General features: G+C 41.3%; 1 protein-coding gene across 4 annotated transcripts in view; it reads right to left on the reverse strand.

Moving 5' to 3' along the window:
- Positions 1–7,227: 7,227 nt before the first annotated feature.
- The window catches only part of SIPA1L2 (signal induced proliferation associated 1 like 2), a 236,811-nt gene continuing 223,562 nt past the window's right edge, over positions 7,228–20,476 (reverse strand). For 3 of the 4 annotated variants that reach the window (XM_039464242.2, XM_039464241.2, XM_074385330.1), the window contains 4 exons: positions 13,416–13,469; positions 12,739–12,862; positions 11,705–11,786; positions 7,228–8,631 (listed from right to left, as the gene is read on the reverse strand). In XM_039464242.2, the coding sequence (XP_039320176.1) occupies positions 8,485–8,631; positions 11,705–11,786; positions 12,739–12,862; positions 13,416–13,469 (407 nt within the window). In that variant the 3' untranslated portion in view covers positions 7,228–8,484. The remainder of the gene's footprint in view (positions 8,632–11,704; positions 11,787–12,738; positions 12,863–13,415; positions 13,470–20,476) is intronic. The other variant, XM_039464243.2, reaches the window with a different exon arrangement.

Genomic DNA, 20,476 nt, shown 5'->3' on the forward strand with positions numbered 1-20,476 from the left:
GTGCCCTAAATGTATAAATACAACATTTCCTTTGATCCAACCAAAGAATAACTGTATCCAGGACCCTGTTATGGATTTGATCTCACCTCTTCATCCATCTACCTAGAACTCAGTCTTCTGTAAAGTGAAGGGATTGGTCTCCTCCAACTCTGCGGTTCTTTCTTCTGCTGGGTACCAGGCCTTCTCAAAACGGCCTCTGTCTCTTCTTTCCAAGCGCTTTCTTCCCCACTGTGTCCAAGCTTCCCAGTCCTCAAGCAGCCCTGAAGCTATTCACATGTAATCCCTTCTCCTGCTGTCTTGGTGTCTACCTCATTCTTTAGCTCATCCAACCTCAGTGTCCTACCAGATGCTCCCAGTGAAGAGCAGAATGTTAACATTTAGGGCCTGGAGCAAACACTTCGGTCATTCTTCTTTCTCTACACATTAATTACCAAATTAATCATTCCTCAGGGAGAGGTCTTCTTTCCCTCTGTTGATCCTCCTGCAGGCTCCCAGAGCGCAGTTCCGTGGAATGACGTCTCTTTTCCCTGAATAGATGGCAATTGATCAAAGTCTGTCTGCTCTTTAACATCCAGAGAGCGCTCCAATGGTGTTTCTCTATTTCTCAGCACTTGTTCTGACAGGTCATTGTTTTTGTGAGATGCAGCCTCCTAGTCTCCCTGTGCTTATCCACTCCAAGTCCCCACAAACGCACTCATTCAGGCTGCATTCCTATCTTTCTAAAATAAAATTATTTACTTTTAGTTGCGGTGAAATAAACATAACATAAAATTTACCATCTTAACCACTTGGAGTAGTACAATTCAGGAGTATGAAGTACGTTCACATTGTTCTGCATCCATTTCCAGAACTCTTTTCATCTTCTCACACTGAAACTCTGGACCCACAAAACAACTGCCCACTCCTTCTCCCCTACCTGCTGGAGACCACCATTGTATTTATCTGTCTCTATGACTCTAATTGCTCTACTACTTCGTAGAAGTGGAATCATCCAATATTTGTCATTTTGTGACTGGATCATTTCATTAAGCATGGCGTCCTCAAAATTCATCCATGTTGTAGCATGTGTCAGAATTTTCTTCTATTTTAAGGCTGAATAATATTCTATTATATGGATGGACTGTATTTCATTTATTCATCTACTGATGGACATCAGGGTTGTTTCCACCTTTTGGCTATTGAGAACGATGCTGCCGTGAACACAGGTGAACAAACACCTCTTTCCTAAATTCTCTTGGGTTCATACCCAGAGGTGAAATTGCTGGATCATATGGTAATGCTAAGCTTAATTTTTTGAAGAATCAACATATTTTCCATAGCAGCTGCCCCATTTGACATTCTCACCAACAGTGCACCAGGGTTACAATTTCTCTGCATTCTTGCAAACACTCCATCCCTATCCTTTTCATTTAAAATACAATTCATCACAAGCCATAATTCAGGAGGGAACTAGGCCACATGAGATGAAGTCTCAGAGAAGAATAAAGGCAACAGGTTTCTGTAAGAACCAAGAGTTATTTTGGCAGGGCAGGGCAAGTCAAAATTTCCAACAGAAATATTAAAGATATTCTGTTAGAATATTCTGTATATATTGGCAGCTACTTTTATAAATAAAATGTGTGCCTATAAACACACAAGTTTGAAGTTCACATCCATTAATGTAATGCATTTGTATGGTAGAACTACTTTATGCACCTAAACACAATTCACAATTGCAAAAATATGGAACGAATCTAAATGTCCATCAGCCAACGAATAGATAAAGAAAATGTGTGATATATACACCATGGAATACTACTCAGCCATGAAATGGGACAAAATGGCCTTTACAGCGACTTGGATGAGGGTGGAGGCCATTATTTTAAGTGAAGTAACTTAGGAATGGAAAACCAAGTAGCATATGTTCTCATCTATAAGTGGCAGCTAAGCTGTGAGGATGCAAAGCGTAAGAGTGATCTAATGGACTCTGGGGGAAGGGTGGAGGATAAAAGACGACACACTGGGTGCAGTGCGCACCGTGCGGGTGACAGGTACACCAAAATCTCTGAAATTGCCTCGGAAGAACTTACCCATGTAACCAAAAGCCACCTGTCCACTAAAACCCATAGAAATTAAAATTTTTTTTTTTTTTTAAAAGTTTCTTTGGACAAGTGAAGGTGGAATTCCTTCACAACCTTTCCTTATACAGCTACATTTTTGGATCTTATTTAAACAATACAATTTTGCTTTTGGAAATCAGTGTCACTGACAAGAATAATCCCTACTCAATGGGACAGTAAACAAAGAGAATGGCCAAGACTCCCAGAAAATTTCAATTTTACTTTTCAGGACAAATCACTTAGGAGGCTCTTGCTTTGAAAGAACAGAACAAGACTCTGTTAAATTAGGGAGAAAAACTTGGTTTTGAAGCTCCCATCTACCTTGGAATTAGCATGAACAGTGTAGTCTACAGATGCCAGTGTCATTAACTGGGTCACTACCAGGCCTCTCTCTAATCCCTCCCCCTTCACAACCATCAGAAGTGAAATCGTTTGAAGATGATGCTGGCAGAACAACAGCCCTCAGATAGTTCAAGAGTGACAATGAATAATAATCAAGTCGGAGTGGAGGGGTTAAACCCACTGACTTCTGTGCACTTCCTCTTTGCGTTCTCAAGCACCTAATTTAAAATGATACAGAATGCCCATTTTGGGAATTTTACATTCATGGAAGTGGGGACTGTGGGCTGCAGGCTGTTGTTTGGCAAGCCCTCAGCCCAGATGGGGTTCTACAAGGTGTTTAATCAGATTCTAGAGTAGCACATGACTGCCATGTTTAATTACTCTAATTTAATGGAGCATTCAGCAAGATCCCCTTGGTTGCCATCAATGATTATGGTCGTGGGAAGAGGGACAAGGGCCCAGATGCCCAGACCCAGATTGTTTCATACACAGTGATGCAGGAGACTCTGCCAGGGCCTGAAGTCTCCATCTGCAGATGTGTATTTATAGCCAGCACTGATTTAGTTGAGGCAATTTACTGAAATGCTACCGCTCTGAAGCCCTCTCCTGCACACAGCCCTCCACATGGCTTTCACTGGGTCACAGGAAGGCTCGGAGAGCAGCTCTTTATTACAAGACTTCCAACACCAGTGCCTAATAGCCTGATTGATGGGTACGGATGGCCAGGACACTGGAAGTCTCACCCTTCATTTTGTTTTTTTACTAACTCAGCTACAGCTTTGCAGCCAAAGGGTATTTTTGCATGTCAAGGGGGCTCATTATTTTTCATTTGTTCTACTAAAAAAACCGGCTGCTCTGCAAATTTCAGGCAGATCTGATATTGAGATGAAAAACAGCGATAAATGTTTTTGGAGTCTGCGGATGCTAAAATTTAATCAAAACTTTATAAGAATTTAAGAGGGCAGTAAATTTTCTGGTATTAAAATGAACTAGAGAAGGCTTGCAGGATTCATGTTTTTGTGTTTTTTAAAAGCAACTTCCCCAAATCTTGTGTGTCAAAATGCAAGAAAGTGATATTTGGGGGTGATGCTCATTTAAACCTTTTATGAAATACATGAGGAGATACTTCCTTTGTGCTTGTTTCTGCCTAATTCCTATTATTGAAAGTCAGGAAACTTGCTCTTTGGCTTAATTTAGAGGTTATAGGTCAGAAATCAAATGCATTCCTTGGGTTTTGGCAGGTCTCTTACCATTTTCCCTCCAGTGAGTCATAAATAAATAGTTTCCTCTTACGTGCCCCTAACTAGGTGTTAAGTAGAACCCATTCAGTTCTGTTTTCTTTTTTGGGAGTGAGTAGTGTGCCTGCATTGCCTACACTAGAGATAGGGAAGTGGTTTTAAATGTGTTAAGCACAAAATCCACAGACACTCAGACGAACTGGTTTCTTACAAACCAGTAATTCAAAGCAGAAAAGCATGTGCAAAAGTCTTTAGTACTTCTTCCCAGCCCCATGCCCCAACTTGGAAATTCTAAAGAACAAACACTGGCGTGATTTCAGAGGATCTGAGGCTATTTAATGATCCCCAGAGGTTGACCTGAAAGTAGTGGGCCTTTATCTCTTAGAAAGGTTCACACAAATGTCTTTTATGGTGGGGCAGTGATAGTCATGGTCAAGCAGGTGCCTCTGCCTCAGATGGTGGCTTGTTTCTAGTGACAAAAACGTTCTATCTGGTAGAAAACAGTAGAGTCAATTCTTAAAGAGGTTATATTCACAGCTTCTCCAGGACTAGAGAATTCATTTGTTGATCAGTCTAAATTGTATGCCAATTCTCTCCCTAAACCACAGACCCAAGTTTCTCAGGCCAATTATTTTACATAAGGAGCAAGTGATTTTCCTATTCAAGCACTCCTCTATTGATCATCATCACAGGTCTTTTTTCTTAATGTTTTTATAGTTGTCGTTTTTATGTTTGGTTGTGCCAACCAGAAGCTGTATTTTATGGCTTCAAGAGTCTTTAGACTAAAAATGACAGGTGATCGTAATCTGCCTTTCAGTGGACTCACAGCACAGAATCCAGGCATCCCAAAAGATAGTTGTGAGCAGCAAAGGCCAAACCATGCTATCAGCCCTCTTAACTGTAACTTACGCTTCTAATCATAAGCCATCTCCTAGCTATAGAGAATAGCAGGGTAAAAGCCTAATACGTTAGTTAACTTTGTCACATACTAAAATGGCTTAATACATAATAGTTCACTCCATGTGGTTAGAAAAACCTGCTTAATTATTCCAAAATAAACTTTTTAGCAGATATATTCCACTAAATATTTGAGTTGTATCCAGGAAGTCATTATAGCAATGTTCAGTTGTTAAGGGGTACATATGTTAACAGTGTTCACAGGGACACCAAGTTGTTAAAACTACACGTACTATAGGAGCATGCAGTTGTTTGGTTTTTGACTGGTAATATGTTTGAAAAAGCTTAACAGACCCAAATCATTTTGGCTGTTTTTTTTTTTTTGTTTTGTTTTTTTGGCATGGCCCTCTGGAGACAGACTTGAGAGAGATTATTCATTCCTTTGCTAGTATACACTGAGGACTATTTTCAAGAAATATCTTCTGGTCCTGTCTTCAGGTATGCTTTAGGAAGGCGGAATGGTTTTCCGTTCAGCTAGGTTTTGGTCAGATTCCTTTATTTTCTCTAAATGATGTCAACCTTTCCAGCTGATTAGCTGCTGTAAAGCGAATGCATCCACCCTTGATCAAAGACACAGAAGAGCTGTATTCCAGACCCTTGCCAGGAACGTAACTGTTGTTAACCCTTTACCAAAGGCAAGAGTTATTTATGGAAAACCATCTGATGAACATGCAGTTCATCGATTCCTTTGAAGTGTAGGGCTTATCCCTGGATCCAGCCCTTCCAACTCATCTCCAACCCATCAGCAGTTCCGTTGGCTCTACCTCCAAATAAATTCTCACATGTGGCAAACCACTTCTCCCCACTTACGCTGCCTTGCCACAGACCACGCCAACACCATCTCTTACCTAGACTGTTCTTCCTCGTGTACTCTGCCTCGTACCTGGCATTGGTAAATTATACTGGTGAGTGATCTGCTTTTGAATGGTCTTGCAAGCTAAGAATGGCTCTTACCATCTTTAAAGGGTATTAAATAGAAATTTAAAAATACGCAACAGAGGCAGTATGTGACTCCCAAAGCTTAAAATAGGTTTTATACAGAAAAAGCCCCATCCAGAAAGTTTGAGGGCTTGCATAGTCTCTTCTCCTTTAGGAATCAGAATAATCCATTTAAAATATCGCTCTTATTAGGCAGCTTTCCTCCGTCAATGGCTTCCTTTTGACTTAGAACAATCTAGGCTCTACCATGGCCTCCAGTTCCTTCATGGTATGGCTTCTGCTGATCTCTTCAAGCACATCTCCCAACACTTTACCCTCCGTTAAGTCCTGGCTTCTGCTAGATTTCTTGAAGACACTAACTTTAGGGACTCAGAACCCTGTGTGCCCTCGTCTACCCATGGACCATCCCCTCTAGGGCCTGGTTCCTCTTCTTTAAAAAGGGAGTGATGATGGCACCCACCTCACGGGGGTGCTGGTAGGTTAACACAAAGCTCAACAGAAGCCAGCACGCAGGAACTATTCAAACAGGGTCAATGTTTATAATAGTTACTTAAGGTAGCCTGTTGCAGGTCCTTTCAATTCTCTTCCATGTTTTGAAGTGATCTTGTGTCTGTCTCCCCACATTAGATTGTGCGCCTGTGCAGACAGGGGTCCTGATCCCTGTAGATCACCACTGGATTTTCAGCTCCTCACATGCTGCCTGGTTCACAATGATGGTGAAAAAAAAGAGAGGAAAGCAGGGAGGAAGGATGGTTATCGATATGGCCCACCATGTCCTATTCCCTGAAAATCTCTAGTGCCTGCATCTTGGAAGTGCACCTGTGTGTTTCATAGAGGGCAGCCGCATGAAACAGCCTTAGGAAGCCTTCTGCTGCATCTGCTGTGAGAACGCTAATTGTTCAATATGCCTCTCATGTGAAGCCCATATGGAAAACTGCTTTTAGGGCCAATTCTAAGAGTTCCGTTAGTTTCCTCTGAATTCTTGATACGCTTTCTGTTCTTAAAACGTTGAGAGCAATGGACCTTAGTGTTTCCCTTCACATCTGGATTCGTGTTTTGTGTCTTCTGTCTTACACTGGATTCAAATTTACCGTTTACCTCTTCCTGATAATTTTTCAAACACTAATTTTTTTTTTTTCTGAGACAGAGTTTTGCTCTTGTTGCCCAGGCTGGAGTGCAATGGCACGATATTAGCTTACCACAATCTCCGCCTCCCAGGTTCAAGCGATTCTCTTGCCTCAGCCTCCTGAGTAGCTGGGATTACAGGGATGTGCCACCACACCCAGCTAATTTTGTATTTTTAGTAGAGATGGGGTTTCTCCATGTTGGTCAGGCTGGTCTTGAACTCCTGACCTCAGATGATTTGCCTGCCTTGGCCTCCCAAAGTTCTGGCAACACCTAATTGTTAAATAAAATGCGTTTTTTTTTTTTGTTTTTGTTTTTGTTTTTTTTAAAAAGGCAATCTTGGGTAAATTACTTCACTTGAGCCACAGTTCATGTGGTTGTAAATGGGGACCCCACTTCCCACCTATTAAAGATACTGTCGAGATTAAATGAGATGGATGAAAAGTTCAGAGAATAGTGTCTGGCACATAACAGCTACTAATAACTAGTTACTCTTTCCTGAAATCAGTCTGGGATTCTATACAGAATTAGGCAGCTAAACAGTATTTAATATAAATCAAGGTCCTAAATGACCTAAAATAAATTCACATAACAGTCAGATGGTTCACATGTCAGATCATAAAAAATCTACAGTCACCTGACAACACCATTTCTTATGTGGACTTCTTTTAAACATTTATTAAAAAAGCAAAATGTATGTTCATCTCAAATATAACAGTTAAAAATGGTAAAGCAATACAAACAACGTGTTACTAGCAGCATCCAGTCGTTAGAACCTCCTCACCCTGCTTCTCGGTCTGATCTGTGCAAGCCCAGTCTCTTCTGAGCCTGCAGCTACCTCCATCCCTCACTGTAGTGCAGGCCAAACCAAATTTTATAAAATTAACAACTTAAGGTTAAATAAGCTTAAATAAGGGTGTTAAATACAAGACACTTCATCAAAGCTTCTGTACAAAGATAAACAAATCTGGCATTGTACCAGTGGTTCTGCTGGCTCATCGCACACAGGGAAGTTCTAGTGAGTAAGCAGATTCTCTCCTTTCTTGGCAGCAGAACAACTATACAAACGTGAACTAAGAGTTGAAGTGACTACTGACAACTCGGTGAGCCATTGACAAGGCGTATGTATCTTTTTTTTTTTTTTTTTAAATCAGAACACTGTTAATATTCAGGCACCATTTGTTCCTGCAAATAAATAAGTCTCTAAGGTAACTGCATTTGAACTAGTGTTAAACACATCAGTGCTTTTTTTTTTTTAAATCCCCCCACAAAGCTTTTCCAACTATTTACTATGCCTCCTTTCTTATTGCTATGGTAATGTGGCTGTGGAAATAAAACTACTGTACATCCAAAAAAATAGAGCACCTTTAACATTAAAGTATATGTCTGATTATTTGTTTTCATGTTTACTTTACAATACTAAAGCCCAAACTATGGTAAATCGCTTTACGTCTCTACCAGGTCACCTGATATATAGGAAATAAAACCAAGCCAGAGCATTGTCTTAGCAGAGTCTAAAAGAAAAAGGTCTCAACTATCGCCAGGGTTTACATTCATCTTCACACCAGGAGTTACATTCACTCATCTTCACATCGGCGCTGCTCTCTGCTGTGGTTACCGAGAAAGAGTCGAGGCCCCCTACCCTGCTGTGGTGAATGGTGCTACACAGAATGGAACAGCAAAGACACCTACAATTGGCTGAAAGCACACATAAAAACCACATGTTTGTGACTTCAAAGGACAAGAGGCATTTCCCAATGGTCCCTTGATGAGGTGCAGACTGGCTACGATTTCTTGTCGATGGTGTTGAAGAACCATTCTGTGAACTTCCGCAGCTGAGCGGTGGCGGTCTGGGACTCCTCCTGCAGCCTCATGTTGTCCTGTCTCAGGTGCTGCACTTCCGCCTGGAGAACTGCCTTGTCTTGTTTTTCCTGGTCAGAGTAGAAACAAACTGAGTCATGGAGACGGACAGATACAGTCATTCTTCCTACGCTGGGCTATGAGAATCTTGTATTCTCATTTTTACTTATTTACTTTTTGAGGGGAGAAAGGGTGACTGTTCAGTGAGAGGACTTGCCGGATCCTGCTGTTGACAAAGGGATGGGAACGACTCCACACGCCCTGTTCTTCCATCCCAGTCTGCTCCCAAGGGGTGCTAAGGTGGAAGGGGTTAATCATAGTTTATATTACCCTCCATCCAAAAATGGGAGACTACAGTGAGGTTCAAGGTAATACCCTTTGAAAATTGCACAGAGCTTTCTAAGTCAAAAGCTGGTATCAGCATAGCTGTTACATATGTTTATAATAAAATACGTACTTAGGTCTTTCATTCCATCTTAAACTTTCCTGTTATACTACATTTCCATAATGACCCTTAAAGTCTGCCATTAAAAACTATGTAAAAATAATCAAGATTTTCAGAAGAATCACATCTGGAGTTTCCAACACAGAACAGTAAAAAACGTACAGCACCAGTTTCAGGCCCCACCTGCTGAAAAGGATGCCATCCCCCAAATGGATAGAGGGGTCATCGTCAGATTGCAGCAATCGGTACTTTTGTAATGGAATCTAACTCGACCACTAATGTCACCAGATGCCACTCGCAGCACTGAGCAGGAGCACTGAGAGTAAGGTGAGTGAACGCCCCCACCCTTGGTAGCATGTCCACTCCTGCCCTCAAGATTTCCTTATTTCCTGATCCTTTCTGAGGCCCTCCCCAATACCACCTGCTTGGCCACTGACCTGAAAGACCCTGGTCCCCAGAGGAGGCCTGAATCAGAGCTGGCGGCTCACTTCCCTGTAAGGAGCACCTGCAGTCCACCCTGGATACTGATTCTCCCTGGACACTCCTCACCATGACTCTCTTTCCCAAGAGTCTGAGTCCCACAGCTCAGAACATCTCTGCTGCAACTTAGCTGCCCACCTCTCCACATCCCTGCAAACCTTTTATTGTGACCCATGGAACCTGGATTCTGCCATGAAGACCTTGTGCACGCTCAGTCTCTCCTCCTGAAACCCCTTCGTCTCTGTGCTCTAAGTGAATCTTGGCTCCTTCCTGAGGACACTGTCCCCAGCAGCTCACTACAGGGGTCGGGCAGGCAGACAGTGCATCGCCCATTGTTCAGCCCAGATCACTGCTCCTTCCTACAATGCCAGCTCCTCCGGAAAACGTGCCGTTATGTCCTGAGACCTGCTACCCCCTGCCGGCTACAATTATCTACTGTACCCTCAGTTGCAATCATCAAGGGAAGATTCTAGAACCTGATTTGCTCTTTTCTCCACACCCCTCCCCATCATCTGTGTTGATGATTTTGAATCCACTGAGATGTTCCATCTGACACTCTGGCCATTCAGCTTCTCTGTCGCTTTCTCTCAGTGACCTTCAAATCCGCCCCTCCTCAACTCCCACTATCATGCCCACACCCTATACCATGCTATTGTCAATGACTGCACATCTTTCTAAAAGTTTCAAGTTCCTACTTTTTGGTCACCACCTCCTGCTTTTAAAAATAAATTCTCCAGTATCTACTCCTCCAGCAATGACAGAACCCATCAATATTATCAATCTTACTCTTATTTTCACTCCCCATCAACACCCCCGCCCCCAGCCATTCCCCAGAAGTGACATTATTTCTCTTCAACCGGCTTGGACTCTAGGTCCTTGGATTTATTCATGCCCTGTATACATCCTAGGGTGTCTGTCTGTCTGCCTGTCTGTCTGTCTCTCTCTCTCTCTCTCTCTCTCTCCTCTCCTGATTTCCTGTCTAAACCTTAATATTGGCTAAATTCAAATCTCCAACGATTCTATACTTGCAGCTTGAGATAGAGTGACCAGCCACCCCAGCCTGCATGGGACTTTGCTGGTTTTAGTACGGAAAGTTCCATATCCTGGAAAATGTATCCATCCTGGGCAAACTGGGACAGCTGGTCACCCAAGCTGGGGAAAAAACACACAACCAAGAAAAGAGAAATCGCTTTAATTTATGCTCCAAATTCAAATGTGCTTTAGTTTTGTTTGGCAAGTCTCCTAAATATACCTGATGGTTTACAAGCTGCAGTACACCTGTATCCTCTATCCACAAAGCTCTTATACTCCTTCCCACCACTCACTCTCAGCTCCTAACTAGAAAAAAAAGAAACGGAGAAATTTTCCAACATCTCTGTCTGGACTCTATGTATGTGAATGAACGTGTGCATACATGAACGCATGCGCATGCACACATACTCTGCTCCGCTCTGGTAACTGTGTGTGAGCTGTCCCTAGTCCTACCCAAGCCCAGCTCCCTCCTTGTGACTACATCAGAACTCCACCCACTTGCTCTTCACCCTCATCATGATTTCCCTCCCAACTGAATCCTTTCCTCAGCTTCTCACCAGCTACGATTTCTCCCTTCTTCAAAAGCCAAACCAAACCATCACAACAAAAACCTTCCTGTGATGCCCTCCCGCTCGCTACTGCACCCCATTCTGTTTCCCTGAACAGCCAAGTGGCTCTCTAGAACGGGGCTGATGGAATAGAGCTCAGCAAGTATTTGCGGGATACGGGATTTAATTTCTTTTGAGGACAGACCATGTGCAGGTTGATGTGTAGAGCAGAAGTTTTGAGTACTGTGACGCTGTCTCAGGCAGAGGACAGGACTCAGAGAGACTAGGCTTTCTGGCAACAATGGACTCCTCTGAGGTCCTTATACAGAGTTGGTGCAACTGATAACTCACTGAATTAAAAAACGCTGGCCCACCATGCTTCTACTTCACAGTGAAGATTGGCCGCACCACAGGCTCATCGTTTACTCATATCCGTCAAGATCCCTGCACCCCACAAAATAAAATACATCAGCTGCAGGTCTGCAGATGGAGTGACACTTCAAGAGCATCTGTTTCTATTTATTATTGGTTTGTGTAGGGCAGTTTCCTTTCCTGAATCTCTTCAATTTACTTGTAGTAGTTATAAAAGGTTGATTTTGTAAGACAAAGAGTTCTGTTTATGCTTGTCCAATAGATTACCTTACGAAGGTCTGTCTGGAGTTGTCGAAGAATTAATTCCAGCTGATTAACTTTACCCGTCAGTGTTGATGGAGAACGCTCCCTAGCAAAAAAGGATAGAATTAGAACTCAAGAGAGTCAATTCAGCATTTTCGTTAGTCAAGTTTTCACTCAAAAAAATTATTTCATGAACTTAGAGCCCTGCAAGCAGATATATTATATTATGTCAGACTGGGAACGTGTCCATATTGCTGCTCTAGTGGAAAGCATATTTTGGGACCTCATTGATTTAAAAAGAGATTCAGAATCTCTATAGATATAAAGGTTGGCAGGAAAACAAAAGATACATTATTTAAATTAGGTTAGCCAATTAAGACAACAAGGTAGACCCAAATGAAGTCCTGGGAACCAAGTAATCAATTTCCCCAATTTCCCTTTCCTAATGATGACAACATTATGAAGCTCCTTACCAATGCGAACATGTAAGTTAACGAAGTTAATTCCAACTTTTATATTCAGTTCATACAGAAGTTAGAATTAAGAATGGATGACACAAGTAAAGAACACACATTTTATGGGGAATGAACATATCATAAATATAGGGAAAAGAGTAGGGCATTCCCAACATATTTCAATGGAGGGCAGGAGGCCGGATCAAGCGTCAAGTTCTGGGAGGAGCCATGTCCTGGGCTGGTCAGCATGTGCAGGTTGGCAGGCGGAAGGCCAATCAGCAAGTTATCCCTGCCTGGTGCTGTTGCAGTAATTTGGCAGCAGACGCTGACCTTGAGGCCCCTTCTTGCCCTCTCTGACAGTGAGGCTAGTCACCGTGGGCACAGGGTCACAAGTCTTGGCAGACCATGCAGCCAAGCGTGGTCTCCAACAGCAGGGCAGGGAGCCAAGTCAGTCCAACTCAGTCCTTTCTTTGGATTCTTCAGGATAGGGAAAGGGCACGGTGGAATATGGTCGCCTGATGGCTCACGGTTAGCCAGTTAGCCGAATCTTTGCTAATCATGCCTGGAACAGCAGGGGCGAGGGGTCCACAGGAGCTCACATACCCAGTTGTGTCCATGAACTCTTTGCCACTGCCTGGATCTACACACAAGGGCAGTTCTTGGGCCCCTTCCAGGTCCTGCCCATGCTGCATATCTGTCAGGGTGCAGAAGGATGCCACCCTCTGGTCTGGGGAGGGGAGAAACACACACAGAAAGAAAGGTTAGTAATCACTGCAAGGCCATGTTTCTTTGTGGAAATGCAGTAGCTAAGTAAAATCTTGCCCCCGCCCCCTTCAAATCAGTTACTGCCTTGTTTTGTAACAAAATGAAGAAAAACAAATTCAGGCAAGCTGCTGAGAAGGAGAAAGCATGGAGATTGGCCGTCCTCCTGGGCTGGATAGCCTATGCACATCACAGCCATGGGGACAATTAGCAGACATGGGATTGCTAAAGCCAATTTGCTTTCTTCTTTCCACATCCCAAGGAATGCCAAAGCTGCCGGCTATGCATGAAATAATAGTTGGATAATGACTCGACTGACAGAACCAAGGAGAGGGACCTCTCTCTCAAGTTCTCCCCAAACCCAGAGAAGGTTCTTGAGACAGAACAGCCAGGGCACATGTCCCGCTGTGCACCCCCAACCCTCAGAGCGGGAATAACCATGCAGACGTGCAGACACATGAAATATATAGAAAAGGTCACAGGATATCAGGAGCCAACGAGCAGCCCCAGACAATCACCTAGATAGGACGTGTGGTGACAGAGCAGCCCCAGTTCTTCATCTGAGTCAAGACCTGAAATAAGATTTAGAATTTTCCTATGAACAGAAGTATCTCTCTGTACTTGAGAATCTCTGGGGCCCACACAAGGCTGACAAAACGTGGTTATGTGAAGTACAGGGTGTGGGTGTGTTTGATGGACCAGGGGAAACCCTTGAGAGCCAGTATCATGTAACGCCAATGCGATGAGATAACACATTGCATGTTTGTTTTCACTGTTGGTTGGAAGCAGGGCTATAGTGTACAACAAAGACACATGGTATGCCATATACACATGGATCCGACCATGAGCATACACCACAATTGTGGGCTTACTTAAATGACTCACTCCACAAATGCAAGAGAGAGGTGGTGAGAGAGACTAGCTAAGTAATCTCACTAGAAACTCTTAAAGGAAGATCTGAGGGGCACAGTATTTACAGCAGTAGTACCAATGATCAGTATGACTACAATGCCTTATCATAGCACAAGGACATTTCTATTTTTGACACTAGGAACTTAACATTCAATGTTTTAAGAGGTAGGAAGGAAAGGGAATAGAATAGCCTTAAGAATGGGTGCCAGACTGGCCTGGCTCTGGGGGACTGAGCGCTGACCAAGAACAGTAATTCAGAAATGCTGAATGGCATGCAGAAGAATATTCTGTTTTTGAACCACATGGAAGTGAGAACCAAGCAATCTATTCAGTGATACCCCCCACCCAATTCCCTGGAGTCTCTCTGGTTTCTGAGCACATGTATGTATCCACAGTAGGAACTGAGATGCATAGCAGGTGTGTCAGTGCTATGGCAGTCCTTTTCCTACCAAATGATGAATGCTGGAGAGATTGCACTTGGGTCTGTGTCAGGGGTGCTCTGTTCTTAATAGACCCCACTCTGCCTCCCTCTGGCTGCTAGACGAGCCTCCTAATGAGACTACCTGCTTGTTTGCTTTATGGCAGGTCATACACTTTCAGTTAATTAAAAAGGATGGTGACATCGAAGCTGCCAGGACACATGAAGGAAAGCCAAGGCTGGAGGCTGTGGCTGTGGTGCCAAAGGCACCATCAGTGCCCTGACAGAGGCCTGGGCCCTCCCGAATGCACCCAGCTACTGATCACACAGACAGTTCTCCACACATGTGACCCCCTTTGCTAACACACCTGCCCTAGGCAGGCAGACGTCTTTCAACTAACCTTTCTGTAAAGCTCCGTACATCAAATCTTTTGTAAGATGATAAACATTCTGTAACTGTACATTTCTGAGAGAGAATCATATTACCAATTTGGTACTGCATAGTAGGCTTTTTGCCTAAAGTAATTTGCAATTTAATTAAGATCAACAGCATAACTGGGGCCCTGCCAACTCCTACATATGATGTGATGTGCACAGCAGAGCTGGGGGCAGAATCCCGGCTGGGCTTGGGCTGCTCTAGGGGACTTGGGGGGGCCCGGGCTGTAGTGCTGCCCCACATAACCAACCCTCTGTTTTGTAAAGGGCCCAGAATATGGGAACACATCACATTTGAAAAAATCATTAGGAGATACATTTTTATTCCATAGTGACTTTATTGACCAGAAAAGAAATGGAAAAGAAAACGGATAAAGAATTTGTCTAACCGTGTAAGAGTTTCATTGGCTCACCCTCATTTTATGCAAGCCAGTAGTAATTCAGTTACCTTTCTATCTTTCTTAACATATTTGGGTCTGATGGTCAAGTCTAAATACATGGATGAACATGCCTCAGTTTCCTTCATCCGTTTTTACCTTAATTGATAAAATATCCACATATTTAACAGAAATCAGAATTTGCTACTAGCAGTTACTCAGACATTCCCTGGGGAGAAACAAGGTCCTACTGGTCAGGAGGCAAGAAGCCAAAAGGAGAGTTTTGCTAGCAATGTAATTTCACAAACAGGATTTCACTTTGGGTTTGAAATGCTTGGGCGGCTGAAATACAAGCAGAACGCTGCTATTTGATTAAGTATAGATGCTAACCTACTTTATAAAATAGCTAATCTTAGAGACAGTTTCCAGTGGAAGCTTTATGCCCCTACAGCTTATTTCTGTGATGATAAATATTCAATAATCAAGTAATTACTGAGATAGAACCAAATGGCACAAACAAAACCATCAGAAAAGACAGGCACAAGAGCAGGAACTTCATGTGTGGTTGGTACAGAGCCAATCACCCGCATTCCACATGTGTAGACTCTTCCGTTTTCTTTCCTGTTCTTTCCAGTGCAAGCAGATCTGGCTAAGGTGGAATACTGGGTATGGCTGACACACAAAACAATCCATCCTTTAAAATAATCTTTTTAAAAAACCTTCTTATTTTTAGTACATTTAGCACTAAACAAAAAGATGAAGAGTCAACAGGTTATTCCATATCCTAGAGCTGAGATGGCAAAACAGATGACCGCAAGTCACTCCCATGACCCTATCTAGGGTGCCTACAGCACCTATAACATAAGGCCAAGGCTGGATCGGCGGGGGTGAATGGCCTGATCAATGCGTCATGTCTGTCGAGAGTGAGGAATAGAACAATAGTACCTGCCCCAGATACATTCCAAATGGGACATTCAAGTACCAGGCTAGATTAAACCTATTTCCACAATGCTGTTCTAATATGTCTTTATCAGAACTGCAAACTAAAGACAAAGTAGGGCTTTGTAGCTACATGCAGAAAATTAAAAGTTTTGATTCTGACACCTATGCTTATTGCACTGCAGAAAACAGACTTAACTGGCCACTAGGAAAGGGAAAAAAACAAAACAAAAAACGCTGCACTGAACTATCTTCCACCTAAAATTCTCTGGTTTAGGCCTTCGGAGGCTTCTCCATGCATGTAGAAAGATAATGGCCTAGTATCTGCCTATGAGTAATTAAGAAGAAAAAGTCCTGAAATCATTCTTTTAAAAACAACTATTGCATTGGCCTAAAACAATTTTAATTTACTTGTGAGATAATTTAAATGGATTTACTATTCTAAATTTGACTTTGTATTTTTCATCCATGTAGTAGTCATTTTTCTTTCCATTTTTTTCACTAATTATGTTACCATTAATTCACATTTTGTTTATACTTGTATTCTCTCTCTCTCTCTCTCTCTCTCTCTCTCTCTCTCTCTCTCATACACATAGTGGTCAAATATCAATAATTATAACAACTTTATCAACTTTAAGCGGATGCTTCATAACAGAAAATGTTCTCATCATAAAAAATGATGCTTATTATGCTCTGTTTAAGAAACCAAGGGCCTACAGAACACAACCAATTAAAGATACAGACTTAGAATTTTTGGAAAACATGCTTTGTGGAGCATTTCATTGCTACAATGGTGCCTGGCATGTGAATTGTTAACTCTGCATGTGTCTTTCACATTCATATTTGTGCAGGAGCACACATACATACATGCGCCCCAACAGCTATAGGAAGATGGAGATCTCCACCACCAATGGGGAAAGATGGAAACCTAGGAGGGCAGGCCTTCGTGGGGCCGGGATATGGAATCCAGAGTCTAAGATCATTAGTTGGTCATTTTACCTTTGAAGCCTATGTTCACTGAAAACAACATTATCCATTCAACAAATGCTAAAAACATAGCAGCTGCCTCTTCCTGATATTCTGATGAATGAGAGCTACTCAAAATCCTAGAGCTTTTGAAGAGACTGCACTTCCCTTCCCCAGCTTCAGTTTGACCCACAGCCAGGTTTTCTAGTTGGGTTTGTTCCCGTTACCATGTTTAAGGGGGGATGAAAGCCATTATATACATCATCAGGTACCCCCAAACTTGACATGATTCTGCATAAAAAAGGGTATGATAAGCACTGCAGGGTGGCAAAACAATGATCTTATTGAACCAGATAGACCGTCAGTTTTACTTACGAATTCTGACATGTAAAAAGGATACATCTTGCCCTCCACCAAACAAAAGAACCACATACATTAAAACAAAGTCTAAAATGTGACTCAGTCAGCTTTTTGAACTTGATCTTCACACCATGGGGGAGGCACAGGGAATCCAACCTACTTTTTGCCTTCTTAGACTATGAAGGACTTTTTTTCTTTTTTTTTTTAAATATCTGTTTGGGTAGAGATATGTTACTTGATCACTTACTAAAATAAAATTTTAATAATGCATAATATTTTCTATTGGAAGCTTTTTAATTCTTTTTATTAATTTTTTGTATGCAAATTCTCAGGAATTAGATTTCTGGTCAAAAGGTAGGTACAGTTTTCTGGCACTAGTAACATATTAACATATTGCTTGAACAAAAAGATGGATCACTTTATAATCTTTATAATGATACCAGCTGTGAGTATTTTTCATAGCTTCCCAGAGCTACTGTATCATTTTTCATATTCAAAAAGTGTAAGCTGGTAGCTCATTATTCTTTCAATTTACATGTGTGGTTGAACAATTTTCACCTTCTTATTTATTGTGTATTTGTCTTTTGTGAAATTTGTATTCACATGCCTTGACCATTTGTTTACTGTGGGTTTGGTGTTTTTTTTTTTTTGCTGGGTAAGTTCCTTTATGTACTTTAGGTATCCTGGTTTTACCTATCACATTCTTTAGAAATCTTTCCCTAACATCCAGTATTTCCTCTTTCAACATTCTCTTTCAGGTTGATAAACGATTTAAATATTTAAGTACCTTTATCTGACCATATTACATTTTGTATGTTCTCTCACTACTCCATAATTAAAGCAAAATCTTGCTTCCAAAACGGTAATCTTACTCTGAGTTTTTCTAAAATTGACTTTTAAAATACCTAAATCCAAATGGAATACATAAATTCCTTTCCTATGTAACTCTTAAATATATTCAGATTTCTGTTTGAGCTCTTAATTTTTCTTCAAAAATTCTTTTTTTTTTTTTTTTGAGACAGAGTTTTGCTCTTGTTACTCAGGTTGGAGTGCAGTGGCGCGATCTCGGCTAACCACAACCTACACCTCCTGGGTTCAAGCAATTCTCCTGCCTTAGCCTCCCAAGTAGCTGGGACTACAGGCTCGTGCCACTATGCCCAGCTAATTTTTTTTTGTATTTTTAGTAGAGACAGGGTTTCACCATGTTGACCAGGATGGTCTCGATCTCCTGACCTCGTGATCCACCTGCCTCGCCCTCCCAATCTTCAAAAATTCTTAACCCTATTTTTGAGTATTATGCTGTTTATTATTAAGTTATAATAGAACTTTTGGTTGAATATCGTTTACCTATTTTCCAAATGGTGGCAAATTTAGTTCTTTAACTATTTTTTTTGAAACTGCATTAACTCTACAAGTTAATTCAGGAAAAACCGTCCTCTTTACTATGAAGTTTTCTATCCATTTCTAGTCTTACATATTAAGACTTTTCAATATTAAAGTGTTCCTTGGAATTCTTTCATAATTTTGATGATGGTTTACCTCTCAAAGAACATGTTAATTCAATCTTACTGATGTATCTAAGGTGTCATGTGACTAATACAGTGAAGAGCTGTCGGCAAAGACAGCTGCCAACAACTCCTCCCTCCCTGTATGCACCTGCCACCCCTGCCATCAAGAGGTAGATTCTGTCTCTCACCCCTGGAATACTGGCCTTGTGAACTGCTTTGACCTAAATAGAAGGTGGTGAATATAATGTTCTGGGACATCCAAAACCAGGCCTTAAGACATCACAGAGCTTCTGCTTTTGTTCTTCTAATTCCTTAAGTCCCATATGAATAAATACAACTACTCTGCCAAAGGCAGGGGTCTCACTAAGCCTCAGCCATTCCAGACACAGACAGGTGAGTGAAGTTTCCTTAATGCTCCAGATCCAGTTGAGCTCCAGCTGCACACAGCTGCTAGGGTGAACCCAGCTAGGAACATACGGAGCAGAAGAACCACCCAGCTGAGCCTAGTCAACCCAGAGAATCATGAGAAATAATAAACTATTGTTGTTTTTAGCCATAAATTTTGGGGGTGGTTTGTTATACAGCAGTAGATACTAAAAAATTTAACAACACTTCAAAATGAAGCTTATAAAAGTAAATTTCAAAATAACCTAATTACCTAGTTTATAATCTCTAACTAAACTTCATTTTGATTTTTCATATTTTCTATGTATAAAATCCTATGTAAAAATTTTTTATCTCCAAGATTGATTACCTTTTTCTTTGCATTCCTTGTTTAAATGTCACAGATTCCAGTATAAAAATTAAAGGGCACGGTCTCAAAAAGTACATTTGTTTAGTTTCTGGACATAAGCAATCTGCTTATAAACATTTTTCTATTAAGTACTATGTAACCATTTGGAATAAAGTAGATATTAGCCTTTGGGGGCATCTCTCAAATCTTAATTTTTGGAAAAATAGGTTCTAATTCTATTAGATATACTTTTTGGGGCAAATTGATATAGATTTTAATTACTTCACCTACTATAACTTTTTAATAAAAGTTTTTCTTTTATTAAACTAACTAAACTCTTGCCAATAACAATAAATAATCTTTTCAATTTACTACTGAATTTCATCTAAGCTTTCTCATACTAATATTAAAGACTGATATTGTCTTATAATTATCTTTCATGTGTATCAGGAAAGAATCCTATAATGCAAGAAGGCTGCTTTTGAATTTATACACACACACACACACACACACACACACACACACACACACACACAAGGGCATCATTACTCTTTGAAACTCTAAAAACAATTAACTGTAAACTTGGTAGTTTCAAGTAATATTTGGTGTTTGGGGATATTCTTGAATGACTTTTTCAATGCCTTCCACACTTTGGCCTTTGACTGTTTGCTGTGCTCCCTGCCATGTTTTCTTGCAAGAAATAATCTAAGTACCTTATCCACCAAATGTACTCCTATATAGCTGCTTGACTTTCCTTAGTAATTAAAAAAATCTCTATGTCTCTTTTTTTAAATGTCACCCAGAGAACATACTAATTAGAAAATATACAAGACTGAGATCCACGTGGGGCCAGAAGCTGGGGGTTAGGATTGTGTACTTGTTTTTTGTGCGGAAGGAACCAGCTAAGTAGGCTGACAAGATGTGCAAAACA

Source organism: Saimiri boliviensis, chromosome 14 (assembly GCF_048565385.1).
Source record: "Saimiri boliviensis isolate mSaiBol1 chromosome 14, mSaiBol1.pri, whole genome shotgun sequence".
NCBI classification, from domain to species: Eukaryota; Metazoa; Chordata; class Mammalia; order Primates; family Cebidae; genus Saimiri; species Saimiri boliviensis.